The sequence below is a fragment of the Cydia amplana genome, chromosome 12 (genome assembly GCF_948474715.1).
Source record: "Cydia amplana chromosome 12, ilCydAmpl1.1, whole genome shotgun sequence".
Taxonomy (NCBI): Eukaryota; Metazoa; Arthropoda; class Insecta; order Lepidoptera; family Tortricidae; genus Cydia; species Cydia amplana.
The window spans coordinates 18177156-18201595 of record NC_086080.1 but is presented as its reverse complement, the minus strand read 5'-3'; the positions used below and the strand labels follow the sequence as shown (position 1 = coordinate 18201595).

The following is a 24440-nucleotide window of genomic DNA, read 5'->3' as shown; positions in this document are numbered from 1 at the left end:
TAACCTAACCTAACCTAACCTAACCTAACCTAACCTAACCTAACCTAACCTAACCTAACCTAACCTAACCTAACCTAACCTAACCTAACCTAACCTAACCTAACCTAACCTAACCTAACCTAACCTAACCTAACCTAACCTAACCTAACCTAACCTAACCTAACCTAACCTAACCTAACCTAACCTAACCTAACCTAACCTAACCTAACCTAACCTAACCTAACCTAACCTAACCTAACCTAACCTAACCTAACCTAACCTAACCTAACCTAACCTAACCTAACCTAACCTAACCTAACCTAACCTAACCTAACCTAACCTAACCTAACCTAACCTAACCTAACCTAACCTAACCTAACCTAACCTAACCTAACCTAACCTAACCTAACCTAACCTAACCTAACCTAACCTAACCTAACCTAACCTAACCTAACCTAACCTAACCTAACCTAACCTAACCTAACCTTTTTTTTTTTTTTTTTTTTTTTTTTTTTCGTTGGAAAAATGCTTTATGCATACCCGCACACCCGGGGGAGGAAATGCGGGTTATGTGGGACTCGGCAAAGGTGCCGCTACCCACTAAAAAACCAACGGTATGCCTGCACGCCGCCAGTGGGGCGTGGCCACGGGTTCTCTGGAGTACGCAACCGCAACCACGCCGGCGCCGCCCGCCTATGCAGCGGGCCCTTCTCTTGAGGAACTTCTACCCCTGCCTCCTCAGAAGGCGCGTGGGCATACCACGCGCGCCCTCTCTGCGAGGCCTATGTAATGGGCAGCGACGCCCCCGCGCCGCTGCCCAGACCTCGCTAGGTGGGGGGGAGGAGATGGGCATACGCTCTCCTCCGGGCCCCTGCGCGCTTGCGGCGGATCGGGTGCGAGGCTGGGTTGGCCTCCCTTTCCCTCTCCGCTGCCTCCTTCTGCGACATTACATCCTCGCAGAAGGAGAGGACCGCTTTCCACGACCTCTCGTCGGCAACCATAGCCTTAACTACGGCTGGCAAGGAGAGGTCGTTCCCCACCACTGCCGCGAGTTCGCGGCGCTGCCCCTCCCAGACTGGGCATTCCTCCAGGGTATGCTGCGCCGTGTCCTCGCCGCAGCCACACTGGTGGCACTCCGCCGTCTCCTCCCGTCTTGCGTACCGGTGCAGGTAGCTCCCGAAACAGCCATGCCCCGTGAGCACCTGCACCAGCCGGAAGGTTAGCGAGCCCCGCTCTCTCTCCAGCCAGTCTTGTAGGACCGGCCGGACCGCCTCGACAGTCCTGTGTCCTTCCTCGCGTCCAGCCAGTTGCTCCTCCCATTGGAGGACAATGGACTGCCGGACGAGGAGCTTTTGCGCCTCTACCTCCCTAGGCGCAGGATGGAACTCCCGCAGCCGGAGCTCCCTGCGCCACTCGTACAGAGACGCCTGGGCCTCCGCCTCCAGATCCCAAGGAGGCGTTCCCGCCAGCAAGCACGCCGCATCGTATGAGGTGGTGCGGTACCCGCGTACGACGCTGATGGCCATCGCCCTCTGAGCCTTTCTCAGCAGGGCGATATTTCGGGCCGCCAGATTCTCCGCCCAGATCGGCGCCCCGTACAGGGCCATCGATCGCACCACCCCCATATACAGACGGCGGCTCGCTACCTCCGGCCCCCCGATATTGGGCATCAGCCTCTTCAGTGCGGCCGATGCTGCCATTAGTCGGGGGGTCAGGCGGGCAAAGTGCTCGCGGAAGTTCCATCGGGAATCGAGGACAAGTCCAAGATATTTCATGTCGGACTTTACCTCGATTCGGGTGCCACCAACGATGATGCTGGATCCTGCAGGCGGCGCCTTCCGGGCTGCGTGGAAGCAGAGCGCCTCGGACTTGTGTAGCGCCACCTCCAGACCCAGCATCGTTATACGCCTCACCACCTGTGCCACCGTCACGGTGGCGAGGCGTGCTGCTTCCCGGTACGAGGTCCCCCGGGACGTGACCAGCGTGTCATCTGCGTAGCAGGTCACACTTGACCCCGGGAGAAGCTCCCCCCGCAGCACCCAGTCGTACCCAATGTTCCACAGGAGCGGCCCTAAGACCGAGCCCTGTGGAACACCGCACGTTGTCTCCCACCTTGTAAGCCCGCCACCCCGGACCGGATACTCCACACACCGCTCCGAGAGGTAGGACCCGACTATTTGGCACAAATAGGGAGGCACTTTGTGGTATTTCAGCGCCTCCCTAATGCACGACCACGGCAGGGTGTTAAAGGCATTGGCGATATCCAGGGACACCGCCAGTAGAACCCCACCGTGGTCAACCGCCTCATCCGAGAGGGCTTTGATGCGCGCGACCGCATCTACGGTCGACCTGCCCTCTCGGAATCCAAACTGATGCTCGGACAGGTCGGGTCCTACTCCTCGGAGGTGCTCGACGAGGCGAGCGCAGATGATGCGCTCGAAAAGCTTGTCAGCCTCGTCGAGCAGTACGATCGGACGGTAGGCTGATGGAGATTCCGCGGGACGCCCGTCCTTTTTTAGGAGGACGAGCCGGCCGGTTTTCCATATGGTCGGAAATTGGCCGGACCGTAGACAGGCGTCCAGTAGCCCGCGGAATCTCTCCCCTAGGGACCGCAGCGCCAAAGCCAGGACGCGTCCTGGGATCCCATCTGGACCCGGTGCCGTGTTTTTGGCTTTTAGCCTCCGCAGGGCTGCGTCTAGCTCTGCCTCCGTTACCGGAGGCACCCCGACTTCCGCACCCTCGAACCCTGCGAGCTGATGGGGAGGTGCCATTTCTGGGGGCTGGTGTTCCGGTCTGTTCGGAAACAAGTTGGAAACAACCACCCCCAGTAGTCGAAGCTCGAGACTCTCTGTCAAGGGGGGGGCCCAAGGGCGTAATTTACCCCTGACCGTCTTGTACGGCCTCCCCCATGGGTCTCGGTTTAGAGTCTCGAGAAGCTCCGCTCTGGCGCTCGCCTTCGCCTCGCAGATGGAGAGCTGCAGCGCCTTGACCGCCTCCCTGTAGGCACTGTACAGCCGCGTCTCCTCTTCAACGTCTCGGTGTCTGCGTCGACGGGACCGTGTGTACTGGCGTCTCGCTCTGTTGGAGCGGGATCGGAGTTCACCGATTTCTCGCGACCACCAGTACACTTGACGCTTCGGAGGCCGCGGCTTGGCTCGCGACATGCCTGCGTCACAGACTTGTGACATGGCTACGCGAAACCAGGCTGCCTCCTCCTCGGTCTCCACAGGCCCAGGAGATGTTGTCCAGGCCTGGACGAGGGACGCTATCTCCACCGCTTCACGATCCAGGCTGTTCAGGGCCCAACGAGGGTAAGGGGTCGCAGCACGGCCATTCGGACGACGATCCGTGTCTGTCGTGCCTCCGGAGGAGGTGGAGACATCAAACCGGATGTACAAATGGTCTGATAATGTCTCCACCGTCTCCAGTACTCTCCAGCCCCGGACGCGGGTCGCGAGTGCCGGGGTCGCGAAAGTAACGTCCACTATGGACTCTCCCTGCCAGCGCACGCAGGTGCTGGCCGACCCTCGGTTCAGAACCGACATATCGGTCATCGTCGCCCATTCCTCTAACAGGTCTCCACGAATGTCGGTTGCGGGACAGCCCCAGGCCATGGATTTGGCGTTTAAGTCCCCTGCGACAACTACCTGGCGCGGTTGGGTCTGCACAACAAGAGCCGCCAGCTGGCCGAGGAAGGCTTCGAACTCGGAGACTCTTCTGTTGGGGGAGAAATATACCCCGATCAGGGTAATTTCGCCCCAGAGGACAGCCACATAGCCATGGCCCCTCGACAACGTGGAGGGGGGCGGTATGCCCTCTACCCCTGCTTTTGTAATAATGGCCACCAAGCCATCCAGGTCCCCAGCCCAGTTGTGGCTGGGGGGGACGTAGTACGGCTCGGCGACCACGGCAACATCTATCGACCACTGCGCCATGGACTGCAGGAGGAGATCTTGCGCCCCGGCGCAGTGGTTTATGTTCGCCTGGAGGATCCGAGTAGTTGTCCTCGTCATTTAGGCGCATTGCTAGTCGGGCCCTCTTGTGCAGCCAGGGGCGCCGCCACTCCAGGAGTACCTGGTTTGCTGGTCGCCTTCCGGGACATGCGTTTTGGGGCTTTAGCCCCCATCGCGCAGGTACTGCTGCCGGCACTGTGGTCAGCAGGTTTGCCCGCTGCAGTGCACAGAGTGCAGTGGGGCGCGGCGGTGCAGTCCCTGGCCCGGTGACCGGATTGACCGCATCGGTAGCACTGGTCACTGCGGTCGATTTCTGAGGTGCACCCCTTCCTAATATGGCCAGGCACCAAGCAGCGGAAGCACCTCAGGGGTCGGGACTCCAGCAGCTTCACGTTTGCCGAAGCCCATCCGACGAGGAGTCGCCCCTCAGCCACTTTCTTGGCGGCTGCTACGGGGCAGCGAGCCCACGCTGTGCCCAGGCCTGTTGGCGCGCGGGAGATCCGGCCAACTTTCACTGCCTCCAGGGCACACCCTCCAACTTTCGCCACGGCAGCGGCGAGCTCTTCTTCTAACACCGAGTCATCCAGGCCGGAAATGCGCATCTCCGCGCATTTTACCGGCCTAGAGATGCGGACATCGGCCACATTAAGCGTCTCCCTCAGCTTGGCAGCAAGAGAGTCTGCTTGGTTGCCGCTGGTGGTGTCTGGGCCCGGGATCTCCAGGATTGCCGCCCCTGTCACTGCCCTACGGAACCTCAGACCGGTGATACCGAGCCCATCCAGGGAAATTTTGGACTTGGCCTCCGTAATCAACGTTCCGTAGGTAACGCCCCTCTCTTCTGCTCCCGTCTCCAGGGTGAGGACTACGGCCGCTGACCGCGGGGTGCGCAGTAGCGCCTTGGTCTTATTGCGACCCTTCCCTTCTTGCGCTTTCCGCGGTGCCGCCGGCTGTTGTGGCTTCGCAGTCGTCGCTGCTCCAACGGCAGTCTTCTTTTTATTCTTCTTACCCCGCTTGACCACAGTCGTCCATTCCTCTTCCGAGGCAGGCACTGTTGTCTGCAGCCGAGGCTGCCGGACTTGGGAAGCGGGGCCAGGAACACTCGTAGGACGCTTTTTGGGCCCCTCCTTCTTTTTGTTCTTCTTCGCAGCCCGCTTCGCACCCGCTGGGTTGGTAGGAGCTGGAGTGTGACCGGGGGGAGAGCTTCCTGCTTTGGAAGGTGTGAGAGCAGACGACACCTGAGTAGGTTGCTGTGGGAGCAGTCTCTCCTCCAGGGCGCTCAACCTTGTACCCATCATGTCACTCACCTTGGCCATGATATTGCGCTCTAGGTCACCTTGCTCCCGAGCAGGTGATGTCGCCGTCTCTTGGCGCGTCCCTTCGAGGCGCTGCCCAAGGCTAGCACGCAAGTCGCCCATCTCCTTACGGAGCTCGGCCATTTCCGCCTTAAGGCGAGCGTTTTCGGCGGCGAGCCTCCTCGTCTCATCGGAGACAGTCCGGCCCCTCATCTCACCGACAGCTTCCCGGATCGCAGCCACAGCCTCCTTCAGGATTCGTTGGTACGTGCCCTTTAGGTTTTTGGACTTGGTGGCCACGTCCTTGATAAGCCCCAGACTATCACGCACCTGCTGGTTTAGGGCCAGGACAGTGCGGTTTTCTTCGTCGTCTGACCCACTTGTCGTCCCAAACGAATCCGGATGGCGGGCAAGCCGTCTTAGCGTCACCATTTTGGACGCGGCCATCAGGTCCTCTTCAGTTTGCAGCTCGAGCTCCCGGCGCTTAGCCTTTTCCTTGGTTAGCCCGGCGTGGCGCGCCGTGGATGGTTGGCGGCCTGTTCCTCGCTTGGAGGGCCCCGAGGCGGACTTTCCTCGCTCCGCAAGATCGGAAGCCTCGCCGCTCGGCGATGCTCCCGTGTCGCTACCACTGCTTCGCTGCCTCTTCCGTCCTGCGGCCATTTGGGCAGTTAGCGAAACGTCGGATTCGGCGGTTTCCCCGTCGGTTGGCACCGGAGAGAAAAATACTCCGTCCCCAGGGAGGTCACCCGTGTCTATTCTCCTGGGGGAGAAGAACTCCTCCCTGCCAAGAGAGGGGACCCTTTCTGGCATGCGTTCTATTCGCACTACGGGTTGCCGTCTCTCACTAAGCCCCTTAGCGTGTTTGGGTGGGGAGCGTGTAGAGTCCACCGCTGTCCCCGGAGGCACGTCATCAACATGGAACACCCAGCGCCCCTGGGCGTCCAGAAGTGGCCGGAATCCATCTTTGGGGTGGCCAGTGGAGGCTCCTGCCTCCGCCGGACTGCTATTCTCCCCATCACCCCCTCCTTGCAGCCTCAATACCAAATCACTCTGCAAATCGGTGTCCATGAAGTGTTTGCTTGTGTTGTCGTTTCGGGATCGTGAGTGGTTTGCCCCCCCAGAATACGGAAGGCGGCATGTCGCCACAGCATGGGCGATTGCCCGTCCTGTGGCGACATGGAGGATTGGAACCTCCTGGGGTAGTTCTACATTTTCGTTTCCACTCATTTTGTATGCTATTTTGAGGAGGTATGCCCCTCCCTGACGTTTGTGACTGGACTCCCTCCAGCCACGCATCCCATCGGCACGTCAGACACACCTTGGGATTGGGGTGATTTTTATAGTGGTTTTCTTCCACTTCTTCATCCGCCGCGCTTGGTGGCCGGAGCCATCCCCACTCCTCACCCCGCCAGAGGTAATTTCTAATAGGGGACCTATTAGAAATTCCCAACAGGGACTTTGCAGCTCACACTGTGCCCTCTGCTATTCAGAGGGACACGCGGAGCCACCCGCCCAGCCACTCCTCAGGGTATCAATCAAGGAACTGCTCCTCGGGCAAAGATCCGGAATGTGGCCCCCGGCAGCCGTCATTGGAAGCCAAAAGCCCCCCAGACGCACAACAGATCCGCGCGGCATCCGGTGCGCGATCCTCCCGATCCGCTAACACCGCCGACCCGCCCGGAGAAATAGATCTGCAATTGGGTTTCACAGAAGCCCAATGCACAATCCTTCCAGACAGCTAGGCAATGTCAGAAAAGCAGAAGGCTCTCCAATCCGGCAACCACCCACATCCACGACGCGTCAGGGAGCCCTCAGCCTCCTCCCCAGACGTCCGCGCGCGAAACAGTGACTTAATTGACACTACATGCTGCTCTCATAGCTCCTCCTCTTTGCTCGTCCACTGCGCCGTCTGCTTATTCAGAGGGACGCGTGGAGAGCCATTCTCGGGCACAGAGCCCCCCAAATCCCCCCCCTGGTGTTTGGTTCGCGGGACTACGTCCTACCCCAGCACGACAACGGGCCGGGGCATTCCCCTATCCACCACCTGGGGACGCGCCACGTCGGGGTTCACCTCCCCGCCCACTCGGACACCCGAGCAGGTCCGTGGAACCTAACCTAACCTAACCTAACCTAACCTAACCTAACCTAACCTAACCTAACCTAACCTAACCTAACCTAACCTAACCTAACCTAACCTAACCTAACCTAACCTAACCTAACCTAACCTAACCTAACCTAACCTAACCTAACCTAACCTAACCTAACCTAACCTAACCTAACCTAACTCAAAACCAAACCTAACTCAAAACCAAACCTAACTCAAAACCAAACCTAACTCAAAACCAAACCTAACTCAAAACCAAACCTAACTCAAAACCAAACCTAACTCAAAACCAAACCTAACTCAAAACCAAACCTAACTCAAAACCAAACCTAACTCAAAACCAAACCTAACTCAAAACCAAACCTAACTCAAAACCAAACCTAACTCAAAACCAAACCTAACTCAAAACCAAACCTAACTCAAAACCAAACCTAACTCAAAACCAAACCTAACTCAAAACCAAACCTAACTCAAAACCAAACCTAACTCAAAACCAAACCTAACTCAAAACCAAACCTAACTCAAAACCAAACCTAACTCAAAACCAAACCTAACTCAAAACCAAACCTAACTCCGAACCTTACCTAACCAGTTTATCAGTCGAACGACTGGTTATCCTCGGATAAATCTTAACAGCGCGATCTATTTGCAAAGTTTATTGCTCCTAATGCCACCTATCCATTCTTTTGTAGACTATTTTGTTGCGAAAACTATGCGATGGCGAGCGAGAATTAAAAAAAAATATATATATATATATATATATGTAGAAAAGGGAAAGGGGGAAACGCTAATTGTGCGGGTGGTGGGTATGGTACCTCGATGTATTACTTCACAGCCAAAATAGTAGGTATGCTACCAACGCATGAAACAAACATTCGGACTCGTTAACCATACTAGTGCCTACTATATTTCAGTACTAAATAATCAAAATAACTAAACGATCTTACGATGGAATCGGATTCAATTAAAATAAAAAGATCAAATGAAATCGTTCAAATCTTTATTTAAGTCAAACTACACCGGCTCCAACCCTACACCTCTGACCCGAGAAGATTTAACCCGGCAACTAACTCGGCGGGACACATCTTTTCAAAACAACACATAGTTTCTTTATTTTACAAAAAAAAAAGTAAGCTTCCAATGGCACATAAGAAATCAAAATAACACTTGGAATAAAACAGCTAAACGGTTAAAGAACGTGAGAATCTATAAGCTTTCAGAATAATCCTTCAGGTATAAGCCTTCAGGAACGTAGCGAATTAGGCACGAGCTTGGCTAACGTCCGATCTCTAACGCGGTCTGATCAAGAAGAAGGAAAGAAAGTCCCCGCGGCGGAGCCAACTGCTCCCGCCTCCAAATCAAGTTGGTAAACCTGCCTGACCAGTCTACCAACATAACGACAAAAATGCCCACTCGTGCCTACGTTCACTCAAGATACACCTCTTCACGTTCCAAAGCCTTCTACCTGTCATCTTAGTTCAACAATACGCCAATAGATGGTAGCGTTATGCACTACGCAACTTTATTATTCCGTTACAAGCAAATAATACGTAGCCAAACATTGCTAATCGATTTTATACAGGCGTTTAAAGCTATGAACTGTAACACTGCATTACGTCCTTCTGGTGTCTCGCTCCGACATATATATATATATATACATATAAAACAATATATATATACATATAATACATATAAAACATATAAAACATATACATATAAAACAATACATATAAAACTTGTAAAAATATATTATGTTTCGGTATATACCGGGTATTGACCTTTTTAAACAAAGCACAAAGCATTTTTTTTTATATATAATCATAAGTACACATAAATATTATTTGGATAGAAGTAAATTCTACTAACAATATCGGCAATTGTTTGATATTTTAGTTTACTACTTATTGTAACGTATAATTTCCCAAATAAGTATATTAATATGTCCGTATGACCAGTCAGCCCTCGTACAAAATAGATGGCGCTAGTAGTCACAATACTTATCCAAATTTTTCCTTTCCTGTGTTTTGTGTTGTCTATCACACAGACAGCCATTAGAGTCAAACTTATAACATAACTCATTTTCTTTCGGGGGTAAAAAAATAAATAAATAAATATAAAAAATAAAAATAAAAAGTTCAGGATATATTTAGCCAGGTAAACCCTGTGCGAAAATTCAATTAAAAGCGTACAAATATACCTAGATAGTTTCAAATATCTGCCTTAGTTGGCGTTAATGGTATGTGATCAGTTCAACTCGACTGCATTGCATACTAGTTTTCTATCTGCTTAAAATATGAATAACATTAACAACCGTTTAAAGCAATAACTTTGTGATTTTAAAATATCCGTGCTGTGTAGGTTCAGCACGAAAGTGCCGCGACCACGATATTATCACGCGTGCAAGATAGACTAATTAGGTAGGTACCCTTCTTTATCTAACTCAATTACTAGTGACAAGCCGCCACAATCGTGTAATATAAATATTCGATAAATTATATTGATATCTATATGTTAATTCGAATCGTCCTCTTGTGTAGTTAGTTTAAATGAATATGCAGTGTTAGTTTGAATGTTTATATATTGTGTTATTTTAAAATTTGCACCTTCCTATGCCTATCACTGCCTGGCCATATATATTATTATTGTATACAAATGACGATTTATTACAATAAGTACGGTTTTATTGAAATATTGAAAATAGCATGCTTAAACTATTATAAACAGTGTACCACTAACGGTATCCAGTGGCGAGTAGCGAAACTAAAGTAGTATCCGCCAACTACTCTAGATGACGCTAGTAACCTCGGGTGCCGTCGCTTGTATATCGGCAGACATATCGAACTAATAAAGTTACGAACGAAATTACATGGACACTTGTTTTTTTTTTTCAATACTATTATTATAGTTTTCTTTGTTTGATAGTTTTCTTTGTCATTTAGAGATTTTATACATCTCTATGTAATACTTTAGTTTGATTTGATATTTGCGGCTTAGTTGTACCATAGAGAAAAAAATACATAGAGTGCTCACTCCATACATCAGTTTTAGTACCAAAAAGACTATTAGCATCTAGCATCGAGTAGCGGAACTATCAGTACTGCTACTTGACAATAGATGTCGCCACCGACCGGAAAGTCTTATGCTGTTGAGATAAGACTTTCCGGTCGGTGCTACATCTGTTGTCAAGTAGCAGTACTGATAGTTCCGCTACTCGACGCTAGATGTAGACACTGAAATTAATAGTCTGAACTGATGTACGGAGTGAGCACTCTATGTTTTTTTTTTCTCTATGGTTGTACCTATTTTATAATTGTTGATGTGTTTTTTTTGCTGTATGTAAATTCCATGTTGACGTGTAAAAGTGCCCTTGTGGCCTATTTGCTGAATAAATGTTGATGTTTGATGTTGATCACTTTTATTAATGTAGCTTTATTGAATTATATTTGAGTGATATAAAGTTAGAATGTAACTGTGAGATCCTCGTATTTCAGCCCGTACAAGATTAGAACATTGAGCTTTATTGCTTAATATAAAAGTCCAGTTTTAAATAATTGACCTGATTATGATACGTTATGACTAAAGTTCTTTGGTGAATAAAAACGAAACAGCAGGCTCAGGCATACATTTTCGCCGCGCGGTAGAAAGAGAGGGTTACGCCTTACGCCTTACGCTGTCTCGAGTTTATCATTTTTTCCACACCTCAAAAAGTGCCCAGCGCCGCGAAAGAAGTTTTCACTTCAATAATGTATGATAACATGTAAATAATGACGACATATTTCTACACAGACTGTACAAGCGAACTCTCGCGCGCTGTTTATGCACAAACAAGCGCACGCCGTACTCTCCACCGCGTGCTGCACCGCGGCGACCGAAATAAATCCACGACAATACGCATTGGCAGCAATCGCTTAATCAATCACGCCCCCCCCGCACCCGGCGGCGGCGGCGGGGTAATGCCCTCGTGGACAAACATTGGCGAACTTGAAACTTGGACTCCAGGGTGGTGTCATGTACATTATTATATAGACAGCCAACGCGGTAGGGAGCTGCCGCGGGCCGCGGGCAGGGCAGGCAGGTATCCGACTATTTGCACAGCTGCGGCGTCCACTCGTTAGTTGGCGCCGGCGGCCAGCGAGTATTAATAATATTTCATACCGCTAACTGATCTCGTCGAGTCGTACGAGCCACTTATATAAATAATGAGGTCGTCTCGACATCGACGGCTGTGATTTACTTGCAACGTTAATTATAGCGCAGCATTCGCGTCGCGCGACGATGTCGATCGGCCATATATGGCATTAGCGGTCGTGCACTCACTGTCACCCGCGCCGCCCACCGAGGTGCAAAGGAAATGTTTCGCTCCCATATGTACATGTTTGGCCTAAGATTCAGCAGACACGGGGCATTGATTATTTTAATTCATAATTAATTTATTTGCGCAAACGCGTAAACATGCATATGAGATTACACATAGGAATCAACTACCTAGACTAGGGTTGCCAGATCGAAAGGCGCTATTATCGGGAAACAATATGATTTTTTCGGGATTTTGGGACTTAAGTCGGGAAAAAAAAAATTAGAGATGCCACGATTGCCACGAAGCCATGATTCGGCAACTATTCGGTATTCGGCCTATTCGGACACTTTGCCCAATATTCGGTATTCGGCCGAATGTTGCCTACTATTCGGCGGAATACCGAATATCTGTTGCATCTACCTAAAAAGAAAAATTACAAAAAAATAACCAAAAACTAGGTATATTTAATATTTAAAATGTATTCTTGGATAGTAGTTAAATACGAAGGCACGTTTTTGAGCATTTATTGATTACAAAATATTTTATTTTTATCATGGGTCTGATTTGATTGACTAATATACATTCATTAATTCTGTTCAACATAAAAATATATCTTAGCATTAGCAAACGTAGTGCTTTGATGGCGAACAGTTTGCATAATAATTGTGACTCAAAATGTTCGCATGTCATGCCGAATATTCGGTATTCGGCCGAGGGAGGGGCCTAATATTCGGTATTCGGCCAAGTTCACTATTCGGGGCATCTCTAAAAAAATACATTCAAATTAAAGTAATTGTATTAAAAACAACGATATTTTACATTATTGGCACTACGTCAGCTCGCTCGCTCGACGACAGTTCGGAACTTGAAATTATTGTTTTATAACGTGAAGCTGTTTTTCGGGACAGTTTACACTTTGTCGGGAATCGGGAACACCTGCTAAAAATCGGGAGAATCCCGCCAAATCCCGACCATCTGGCAACCCTAACCTAGACGCATAGTTTTTTAGGCTCTAAGAGAAGGTACTCCTGAAAATTAATATAAATTCATGGACAATTCACAGAACAGGACTCTATTATTAGAATTCTCTCTCGAATCTTTCAGATTTTGAGGATAGATTTTTCCTATTAATTATAAAAGGTAGACGAGAGGACAGATCTACCGTATTAAGTCAAAAAGTCTTTTCATATTTAAGTAAGACACGTGACCTGATCGAAAAACTGTTACAATGTCATTGAGTTTTTCTTTATTGATTTAAATGCCATCTAGGGAGTTTCCCTCTAACTTGTATTAATATAACTCGAGTACTAACAGTGAAGTGCTTAGGGGTTTCAAGTAATGCGACGGAATAACGCTAGATGGCGTTATTCAATTCAATTCAATTCAAATAATTTATTTCAGAATAAAATTCCATAAAACATACACAACAAAATTAAAATTAACTACAATATAATTTAATAAGTTAGTAACATTAAAAATACTTAAAACTATGTTAGTATACAAGAAACAAACTACTTACTTACACTATTTAAAATTTATTTCCCCACTGTAGTATGGAGTTGAATCCATCGCCGCAGTATCGGGGAGTCCCACCGCTCGGCCAGTGTATGTAGGATGGTGTTCGTGGAGCCGCGCACACGTCTCATCATCGAGGCGGCCCGTTTCCTGATTACGGCGTAAAAGCCATCAATTTGCCGCTCCGCAAACATCGCGGAGGCGCTGCAATGTCGCGGCAGCCCGAACAGCACCCTACACCTTATAACCTCATATTATACATAGTTCTGCAGACATTTTGGACTAGTCATTGAGTTTTCACTTCTGCCGGCACTCCCGGAGTGCAACCCATTGCTTTTTTTTATTATATATGAGGCTAACAAGCAGACGAATCGCATGATAGTAGGTAAGCGATAACTGTCGCCCATAGACAGCCGCAACACCAGACGGGTTGTAATAGCGTTGCCGGCATTTAAGCTCTCATGTTACGCTCTTTTCTTGAAGGTTTGAAGATCGTATCGATCCGGAAATACCGCAAGCTACATTTCATTCCATTAGTTTAGTTTATTAAATTGATGTGGCAATAAGACGTTTTGGATTTTCAACGGAGTCTGCACACCCCTGACCCACCGACACCCACACGGTGACGACCTCGTTTTCAGCCGTGACCATCGCTCACGCTCATTGCCTTAACTTGTAAAGTCAAATGCCATAAGACATGATTGCCGTCATCATATCATAGATAACTTCCGATGATTCACTTTCCGGTGTCAGCCAACGCGTAATCTGAATGAGATCACAATTGAAGAGCGTTGACAATGCACCCGAAATAAACAATGCAATGGCTATGCTCTTAAATGGCAGTCGGCGCGCGCGCCGCTCGCCACCCAAAGCGCCTTGTAGGGCGGGCGGGTGAGCGCGGCCGCAGGGCGGGGGTGCGCGCCGCAGGTAAATACCGGCACGTTGCTGCTGCCCTCGCACTCCTCACAGACCGGCGCAGACCACACACCACACACCGTGAGTGACACACTCGTTAACCTTAATGTTTGGCAAGCGACAAGTGGTTTCAATTAAATTTTAAACAGTGACTCCCTGAACAAAGTGTCCAACAGGATTTCTGTTTATAAGTTTAAAACAAGTATCTTCTAAAGTACTAGTGAACTTACTAGATAAATACATAAGTGGAGAAGCAGCAGTGTTGTATAAAGTGCTGTTTTGTTTGTTCCAGGACTCGGAGCGTGGTATTTTGTTGTAATTGTACGAGCTCGTGAACGACAACCAATATGATGGACGATGATGCGGGTGCCCTCGTAGTGGACAACGGGTCCGGCATGTGCAAGGCCGGGTTCGCCGGCGACGACGCACCACGAGCCGTGTTCCCCTCCATCGTGGGCCGCCCGCGCCACCAGGGCGTCATGGTGGGCATGGGGCAGAAGGACTCCTACGTGGGAGACGAGGCCCAGAGCAAGAGAGGTATCCTCACCCTCAAGTACCCCATCGAGCACGGCATCATCACCAACTGGGACGACATGGAGAAGATCTGGCATCACACCTTCTACAACGAATTACGCGTCGCGCCCGAGGAGCACCCCATCCTGCTGACAGAGGCCCCGCTCAACCCCAAGGCCAACAGAGAGAAGATGACGCAGATCATGTTCGAGACCTTCAACTGCCCCGCGATGTACGTCGCTATCCAGGCTGTGCTCTCCCTGTACGCCTCCGGTCGTACCACCGGTATCGTGTTAGACTCCGGAGATGGTGTCTCCCACACCGTCCCCATTTATGAAGGTTACGCTCTTCCCCACGCTATCCTGCGTTTGGACTTGGCCGGTCGCGACTTGACCGACTACCTCATGAAGATCCTCACCGAGCGCGGTTACTCTTTCACCACCACCGCCGAGAGGGAAATCGTGCGTGACATCAAGGAGAAGCTGTGCTATGTCGCCCTCGACTTCGAGCAGGAGATGGCCACCGCCGCCGCCTCCACCTCCCTCGAGAAGTCCTACGAGCTTCCGGACGGTCAGGTCATCACCATCGGTAACGAGAGGTTCCGCTGCCCCGAGGCAATGTTCCAGCCTTCCTTCCTGGGAATGGAGTCGTGCGGAATTCATGAGACCGTGTACGCCTCGATTATGAAGTGCGACGTCGACATCCGTAAGGACCTGTACGCCAACACCGTACTCTCTGGCGGCACCACCATGTATCCCGGTATCGCTGACAGGATGCAAAAAGAGATCACCGCGCTGGCTCCCTCCACCATCAAGATCAAGATCATCGCTCCCCCTGAGAGGAAGTACTCCGTCTGGATCGGTGGGTCCATTTTGGCGTCTCTATCTACCTTCCAACAGATGTGGATCTCGAAGCAGGAATACGATGAGTCGGGGCCGGGCATTGTGCATCGCAAGTGCTTCTAAACGCTTTCGTGTCATGTGGTGTTCTATCGCAATAAATAGGTCGATGTTTTGTGTCACTAAAACTATTACAAAATTTGCGTTAACCTATATATACTCAAGTTTTGTGCTCGTTTCGGCGGCAAGGTACTTATTTATTTTAAATTCGCTGTCAGAGACTGTACGCTGTTGCGTTAGTGTATAAGTGTGTTATTTTAAGTTTATTTTGTTAAATATTATACTTTTTTTATGATTTGTTTGTTGATTATTGTTAGATCATCTTCAGCTCGCCCGGGGTGAAATTAATCTTGATAGTTTTGCAAATAAATACGCATAAACTATAACTAGGTAGAGTTAGACCAAGACAAGTCTGCAACGATTTTGATAGCACACGCAGTGTTTATATACGTCATTTCATTTCATAGAAGTTTGACGCAAAATAACACTTGTTGTGCTATCAATGGTTGCAGACTTATCTTGATCTCTCTATCTAGTGATAAGCTAGGGCGCGGCTTGCGCGTCGTCCGTATATGGGGTAGCTATTAATAAATCGATTGAAGTGGCAATCGAATAGTGCTCTAAATAATTTTGCAATTTCGATGTTACTGCCAATTAAACAAGCAAAGATTTTACATAAATAACTTTTTTTATTATAGATCTATTATGTACAAAACAAAATAGCTTGTCATTGTCTCAAAAGATGGAATGGGAAACTATTGGGATGAAGGTAAAGTGTGGTTAATTGCTTGAACTATTTCCTCTTGTAGAGTCTGTGCGGAAAGAGAAGAGTCGTGAAATGTACTGGGCCCCATACATTCCACGACTCTTCTCTTTCCGCACAGAGTATAACATTAAATTCCTAGGCAAAATCACCAAGAATGATAATAATCTGAAATAAAATTCTGAAATTACTATAATACTCGTAGTTCAAATCATTTTAAGCACTCTGGGCAGTGCCGGTGGTGGTTTATCATAAACAGGGCCATGTCACTTGTTACTATTTGACAATCAATGACAAAATCGTAAATAGAGTCCTGTACGGATATGATGGTCGTTCTTGTCTACGTGACAGCGTGATAAAACGGTGTCCGTCACTTTCTTTCCCACGGTGTTAAACAGTGACAGTTATTTTATCACGTGGATAAAGATGGATAAAGCTATCCATAATAGGCTGGCTGCGGTGGTAACATAATGGTTCCATTTTTATCGCCTGTCACTATAGATCTTGTGTTTATTTTTTATTATTAATATTTATTTGTTTCAATTTGTTTTTCTCTCCAGTCGGAGGTGATTTTACTTCCATATTCGCGGGCTTTTGGCCAAACGAATATAGAAGGATATGTAATACCCTAATTTTCTAAAGCTAAGAATTTGCGTACTATCCGACATGTGTTCAATATAACAGCTTTCTGAGCAAGAATGTAGGTGAGTGGGTGTATATCGAGGGTTTTTAGACTGGTATGCATTATTATTATTATTTACAAATACAGCCAGTAAAGTTCTAAAGGGTTAAATATCTTCTATGTATATTAATTTCACAACAAGCGTGCGGTGTGATGAAGGCTGACCAAGCATTAACCTTTTCCACGCCGTGTCAAACACAAAAGCTGTCACTCAGACGCCACATCATTGAAGTGTCAAAACTGAAGTTGAACTTTATGTATATGCAATGCACGTACGTCGATGTTGCTCTGTGGTCTATGACCGATTAATCGGCCTTTGTCGTTGAACCTACGGTGCAGATATATCGGTCATTGCTGGCGTCCAAAAGGTTAAGAGAAATTAAGATCCCATCAAAAACATTACATGTAAAAAGATGCAAGTCTCGCAACGCTTTTACTACAAAAAAGTGTTGAGATGTAATGTGAAACCAAGTCGGTTATTTTAATCAGTGCCAGGGGGTGTTAAAACCGTATCAATAAGATATCTTTAATTTTTAATACGTATAATGACTTGGCCATCGCACGGCTGCATAATGACATAAGGATCATCGTCACCTATTAAAAATAATTCTAATTGAACATAACGCTAGCGCTAATTTCAGTTTGAGCATTACACATATTTACGAGTACGGTACGAGTAAAGCATTATGTGCGATTGCCAAGTCATTATATGTATTACAAATTAAAGATATCTTATTCATACGGTTTTAACACCCCCTGGCACTGATTAAAATAGCCGACTTGGCTCCACATTACATCTCAAAACTTTTTTGTAGTAAAAGCGTTGCGAGACTTGCACCTTTTTACATGTAATGTTTTTGATGGGATCTCATCTCTTTTTGTAGGCAGTCCTTCATTTCGGGTACTCATACCCATACTATGTATACACATATCATAACTAAACACACTCACATCGTACATCGTAGTGTACCTTTACTTTGCCTACTGTTTGTAGGAACTGCAACAGTAACTTTGTAATAGTATATATTTATATGGGATTACAAACTTACTTATGCAGTTCTTAGGTCTTTAAAACGTGACTGATATTGCATTATTTTTAGGTTTTCTATGGCTTGATAAGCTGAAAACTACTTATGTTTAAAATTTGAAGCTTGTGGGTATGCTAGAAGTACTTTAGAATTATGATGATCGGTGAGTGAGTGAGTGAGTGTGTCAGTGTCGAAACTAAGGAACTTTGACGTACAATTCTTAAACTACAAGTTCAGATTTAATGTTTTTGAGAATATATCTAAAGCATGTTAAGCCCTATATGTCACTGAAAATTCTGGGTTCCAGCTTCAGCAGCATAAACTTACAGGACATCGAAAATGGCCTGAATCGCTTCGAGAAAAGAATGGTAGGATAAGCTAAACAAAGGTCCTGATTTTAAACTTAGCTCCTCATGCTGATTTCCTCTCATTGACCTATTCAGCTCCTATACGAGATGCTCGAAGTCTAGCGCCACATAACAGACCTTCTCCTTGATGTCTCGTACGATTTCTCGCTCGGCCGTGGTGGTGAAGGAGTAGCCGCGCTCAGTGAGGATCTTCATGAGGTACACTCTAAAAAAAATTTGGTTGGCCCTATTAATATCTTGATAGTCGTAATCAAGCATCTTGATTCCATACGAGCCTAACAAGAACTTAGACACATCAAATAAGGTAATTCTGATTGCTATTACTATATCTATGTAACTGAACCAATTAAGATCTTGTTCAATATTTACACGAAAAATAATTATGCTAACTAATTGATCCTAGCAAGATCAACTAAGGGCTTGCTAATTATTATCATGATAAGTTATTGTACCAACTAATACAAACAAGTCAGTTTAACTAAGATGTAGGTCAATATCAACATGAAGAATTACTGTATTAACTATTTGACCCAAATAAGTTCAACTAAGAACATGATTAAATCGACTAATGCACCTTATTAGCCTGAACTAAGATATTGTTAAATTTGAATCTCAATTGTTTAATCATTTCAACTAAGATGTAAATCAATGTTAACATGAAGAATTACTGTATCAACTATTTGACCCTAATAAGTTCAACTAAGAACATGATTGCATCGACTTATGCATCTTATTAGCCAGAACTAAGAAATTGTTAAATTTGAATCTCAATTGTTTAATCAGTTCAACTATGAAGCTTGTCTAGTACAATATACCATTCTTCATCAATTGTACTAGTACAATAAAACACAACAACAAACAACAAGCTTCATAGTTGAACTGATTAAACAATTGAGATTCAAATTTAACAAAGTAAAGTTTTATGAAAAGGGGGTAAATGAATAAAACAATAAAACAAAATATATATATAATAAGATGTTATTTATTCATCTAAACATTTAGAAAACTAAACGTTTTACATTTAAAAATCGAACTTTCTTTTACATACCTTACATATATATTATAATTAACATTTAAAACGGGCTACAAATATAATGACCGTTTGGCGTACAACCGTCGATTTCCCCCTTATGGGTACCCGTTGGCGGCAGGCTGGGGACGTCTGTCGCCTACACGACAGCCCTGGGATGGCCAATGCGCAAAAAATGGCGCACTCTTAGAGAAGTAAAGGGAAACAGTTCCTCCGAAGTCGAGTCCGCAGTTCGGACAGCCGCTGGCGGGGTTTCGGAAGCATGGTCCCGATCGTTTCCCGTGCCTCGCCTTAAAGCCTTGAGGCGGCCAACAGGGGTTTTACTGGGTAGACCTGGGGTCTCATTACTCCACAACAGGGATTCCCACATAACCATCCCGGCCCGTCCCCGCGCCTTTTATTCGCGTCGCCGCGATTAGCACTTGCTCCATGTTGCACATACACTATTATACATTAGGTACACAAAGCAAAGGTAACACGTTCGCTGTTCCAGGCTTGCCGTGAAATAAAGGCACAAGTAAAGTTTATTTCGTTGACGCGTACTTGAATGACTACGTAGTTGAATGTTGAACGTCGAGGCTGAGACTGACTCCCCACTCGCACGGTCACAGGCGCCGCAGGGGCGCGGGCGGGGAGGACCGCGGGTGCACCGGCGCCCCCCTACTTATCTCTTGATTGAACGGATTAACTGATTATTTAATTTAATTATGAAGAAAATCGATTTAACAAATAATTCTTAATAGAATGGAATATTAGTTTCGTAATGAATACAATAACTTGATCATAATGGGATTGAATGTTTTATCTTCGTTGTTCTAAATATTATATGTTTAGTTGATTAAAATACCAAGTCTTATGTAAATCAACAAAGAGAAAATAATCACATAAACTATTAAAATGTTCATAACTATTAACATATTTATCTGTTTTAATTAATTTGTTAAGGATTGAATCAACCTACGTTACATAATTATGCCAACAAGTTAATGATAGATGCAAAGTATACAATTGTTAGGATTAATAACATACCTACTTTATTAGTTCAATCACAGATACACTTATTGTTTTAAGTAATCAGGTTTCTTTGATTTATATAAGATCGTTATTGTTATAATTAACTTAACGTCAACTAAGAGAAAACTGCTCTTAGTTGGTCTTCATTTTTTAGAGTGTAGTCGGTCAAGTCGCGACCGGCCAAGTCCAGGCGGAGGATGGCGTGAGGAAGAGCAAAACCTTCGTAGATGGGAACGGTGTGGGAGACACCATCTCCGGAGTCTAACATGATACCGGTGGTACGACCGGAGGCGTACAGGGAGAGCACAGCCTGGATAGCGACGTACATCGCGGGGCAGTTGAAGGTCTCGAACATGATCGGGCCTATTCTTATGCAACACACACAACAGCCGTGACAAGCATGAAAAAAAAACTCATACAAATATTGACTGTGTTTTCATGCTTGTCGTTACGCGAGAACATAAAGTAAATATTTGTATCTGAGGAAGGACATTATAGGATAGATTTTATGTCGGAAGACGTCCCTGAAGAGAGTGAAGAGGGTGAAAAGGGTGGTGGAAATGAAAAAAATAATGAATTGCCTGTTAATTGCTTTAAGCAATTATGCATATTATACTCAAAATTATTGCAATTCGATTGTATCCCGGTGCTATACTTACTCTTACTGCTGGAACTAATTCTACGTAGACGAACTCGCGGGCAACAGCTAGTTTTAAATGTACGTAGGACATTATAATTATTATAGCTACATAGGTTTTGAACGCTATCATTGTATCCACTCGATCGCGCATCATGTGCATCCTATGTAAATAGGTAAGTAGGTACATATTACAGCGTAGGAAACTTCACTTGTTCTTTCATAGCAGAAAATGAAAAACCCGTGCTTCATCAGCAGCATTGGCGGAATAGATCACCAACCACCAAGCTTCCATAATCCATCCAATATCCATATCGAATCTAATTCAAATTTTTGCTTCGCTGTTGTGTATGCCACTGCTAATATTACCAATAACTATACTTACTTACCACTGATTTAAAATTTTCACGATTTTTACGCATTATTAAATTGTACAGCGGGACTTATTCGCGTATCTAAGTTTTAAGATTTACATCCGACGTTTCGAGGACGGCGTTGTCTCCGTGATTTCGGAGAAAAATCTTAAAACTTAGATACGCGATTAAGTCCCGTTGTACAATTTAATAACTATACTTACGTCTATAAAATTGTATTTATTCTGAAATGAAAACCTACTTACCTAATCCTACCTAATACTATAGGTAAGTATAGGTAAACCGGCTAAGTGTGAGTTGAACTCGCGCACCGATGGTTCGAGGGACGGGTCGAGACTTAACTTACTGAAGAATTATCGAGTAGTAATATGTAATAAGAATTACGTTTTGTGTAAGCTTAATTTCTGTAATTGAGTTTTATCTCTAAAAAAATAAAACAAGTAAGCGACTGAAAGAAAACAAAAAAACTGTTACCGGTAGCTAATAACCAGAGATCGGACAAATTTGCGACATTGCTCGCAATAATGTGGACAAGACTCCGAAATTGATTAAATAATTAATCATTTAATTATTTTAATTAATTTTTTACTTGAGATTTAATTTTGTTCCCTCGTCAATAAATAGCACTTAAATATATTATTGATATAAAAAAATTAGTACCTACAGAAAATTTGGAAAACATACTGATTAATTTCTTTAATAAATTTACATTATAAGAAATCTTTGTGTTTTTTTATTGATTAGGAATCAAAATTAAACCTCAGGTAAGAAATTAATTAAATGATTAATTATTTAATCAATTTTGGAGTCATGTCCACATTATTGCGAGCAATGTCGCAAATTTGTCCGATCTCTGCTAATAACTAATGGAGTAAGCAATGTTGTGTTGTGTTTTGTTTTAGTGCAAATTGTAATTTTTTCCAAATTCCTGCTGTTTATAAAACCTCTTTAAAATATCCTCTTTAATATATGTTAAAAAAACATTAAGTAACATATTGTATTGTAGTAATTAAGTTATTTTAAGTTACATAACTAGAGACTCATTGTTGAGTTTTGCGGGGCTATGACTATATTTTAGAGTAACTCTGTATTTTATTGAATAAATAAATAATAATAATTATTAATTTGGAGGCCTGAGTAGTCCAGTAGTTAGCACCGTATGCAGTTAAACAGCGAGGGGTTGTAGGTAAGCGCCTGGCGTTTGTGTCTGAGTAGTCCAGTAGTTAGCACCGTATGCAGTTAAACAGCGAGGGGTTGTAGGTAAGCGCCTGGCGTTTGTGTCTGAGTAGTCCAGTAGTTAGCACCGTATGCAGTTAAACAGCGAGGGGTTGTAGGTAAGCGCCTGGCGTTTGTGTCTGAGTTATTGTTACTACACGCGCTTTACTAACTAAACTTGGCTGTAGGAAATACTACTTTTCGGTATTAGTATAACAAGGTACTAAATAAAACTAGACAATGCCTGCCCGACTGTTCGATCACGCAAAAGCACAAATGCGGAAATATGTCTACGAAATAGTATTTTTTAGGGTTGCGTACCTCAAAAGGAAAAAAAAAGCGGCCAAGTGCGAGTCGGACTCGCCCATGAAGGGTTCCGTATTTAGGGGATTTATGACGTATTAAAAAAACTACTTACTAGATCTCGTTCAAACCAATTTTCGGTGGAAGTTTGCATGGTAATGTACCTACATCATATATTTTTTTTAGTTTTATCATTCTCTTATTTTAGAAGTTATAGGGGTGGGGGGGGGGGGGCACACATTTTACCACTTTGGAAGTGTCGCTCGCGCAAACTATTCAGTTTAGAAAAAAATGATATTAGAAACCTCAATATCATTTTTGAAGACCTCTCCATAGATATCCCACACGTATGGGTTTGTTGAAAAAAAAAATTGAGTTTCAGTTCTTAGTATGGGGAACCCCTAAAATTTATTGTTTTTTTTTTTCTATTTTTGTGTGAAAATCTTAATGCGGTTCACAGAATACATCTACTTACCAAGTTTCAACAGCATAGTTAGTTTAGTTTCGGAAAAAAGTGGCTGTGACATACGGACGGACAGACAGACAGACATGACGAATCCATAAGGATTCCGTTTTTTGCCATTTGGCTACGGAACCCTAAAAACGGAACCCCTATAGGATCATAAGTACGTCTGTATGTATGTCTGTCCGACCATTCCCCCCCCCCCCCTTTTATCTACTACTGGGTCTAAAATTTTGTATAAAATACACAAAATAGTTCTTTACCTATAGATGACAGGAAAACCTCTTAGAAATGTGCAGTCAAGCGCGAGTTGGACTTAATGTACCCTTGGAGCGCGAGTCAGATTCTCACTTGGCCGGTTTTTCATTTAGGGTTTCCTTAACATTGGACATTACATTTAACGTGTATGTAGGTACATATAGGCACCTACCGTAAGAATTAAACACTCAACTTATTCCCTTCCTGGACCTAAATAAATCCACAATTTTAAGACGGGGCGGACGCGCAATCGATTATATAATATTATCTTGAATTTTTAGATGTTTTGATCAAGAACAATTTTAATGTCATTTAGCCATATCTTTTGTTTCCTTCTAACATCCTGGCTTCGTCACCATACAGTCCTTACATCAACAATATGAAACTCTTTCTTTCTCGAGAATTGAAAGCCCTTTTAGCTTTGATCTTATTTTGTTTTGTTATTTGTTATATTATGATAATTATAGTGGTTATAAAAAAACACGTCCCGTGCATAAATTTTTTATTATGGTCCATGAAATCTGCCCCACCACGCATAAAAATCGGAAGTGTTATAAGTTATAACTTATAACTAGGAAAACCAATTGGAACTTAAAACATAATTCGCGAAAATGTGAACAATTAAATGAGTTTTCGACTGTGACTTTTAAATAATAAAACAGTTCCACATATAAGCTATAAATGACACGCGATTTTCGAAAAATTCTAACGTAGTGTTGCTAACCCGCGATTTTTCAAATTTGCCGCCTTTTTCTAGTGACAAGATTTGCTTGACCAACTTAACTATTTATTAGATTATCATCAATGTGTGCAGTGAGGAAGACGGGGCAAGATGGGC

At 45.2% G+C, this 24440-nt stretch overlaps 2 protein-coding genes across 2 annotated transcripts; one reads left to right on the top strand and one right to left on the bottom strand.

Moving 5' to 3' along the window:
• Positions 1-3988: 3988 nt before the first annotated feature.
• On the bottom strand, positions 3989-6292 carry LOC134652773 (uncharacterized). The gene has a single exon (XM_063507934.1). The coding sequence runs from the start codon at positions 6290-6292 to the stop codon at positions 3989-3991; it is 2304 nt and encodes a 767-aa protein (XP_063364004.1).
• An 8055-nt stretch (positions 6293-14347) lies between these two features.
• LOC134653181 (actin, muscle-type A2-like) lies at positions 14348-15762 on the top strand. The gene has a single exon (XM_063508528.1). It carries the CDS (start codon positions 14403-14405, stop codon positions 15531-15533), a length of 1131 nt encoding a protein of 376 aa, XP_063364598.1. The 5' UTR covers positions 14348-14402; the 3' UTR covers positions 15534-15762.
• The last annotated feature ends 8678 nt before the right edge of the window (positions 15763-24440 follow it).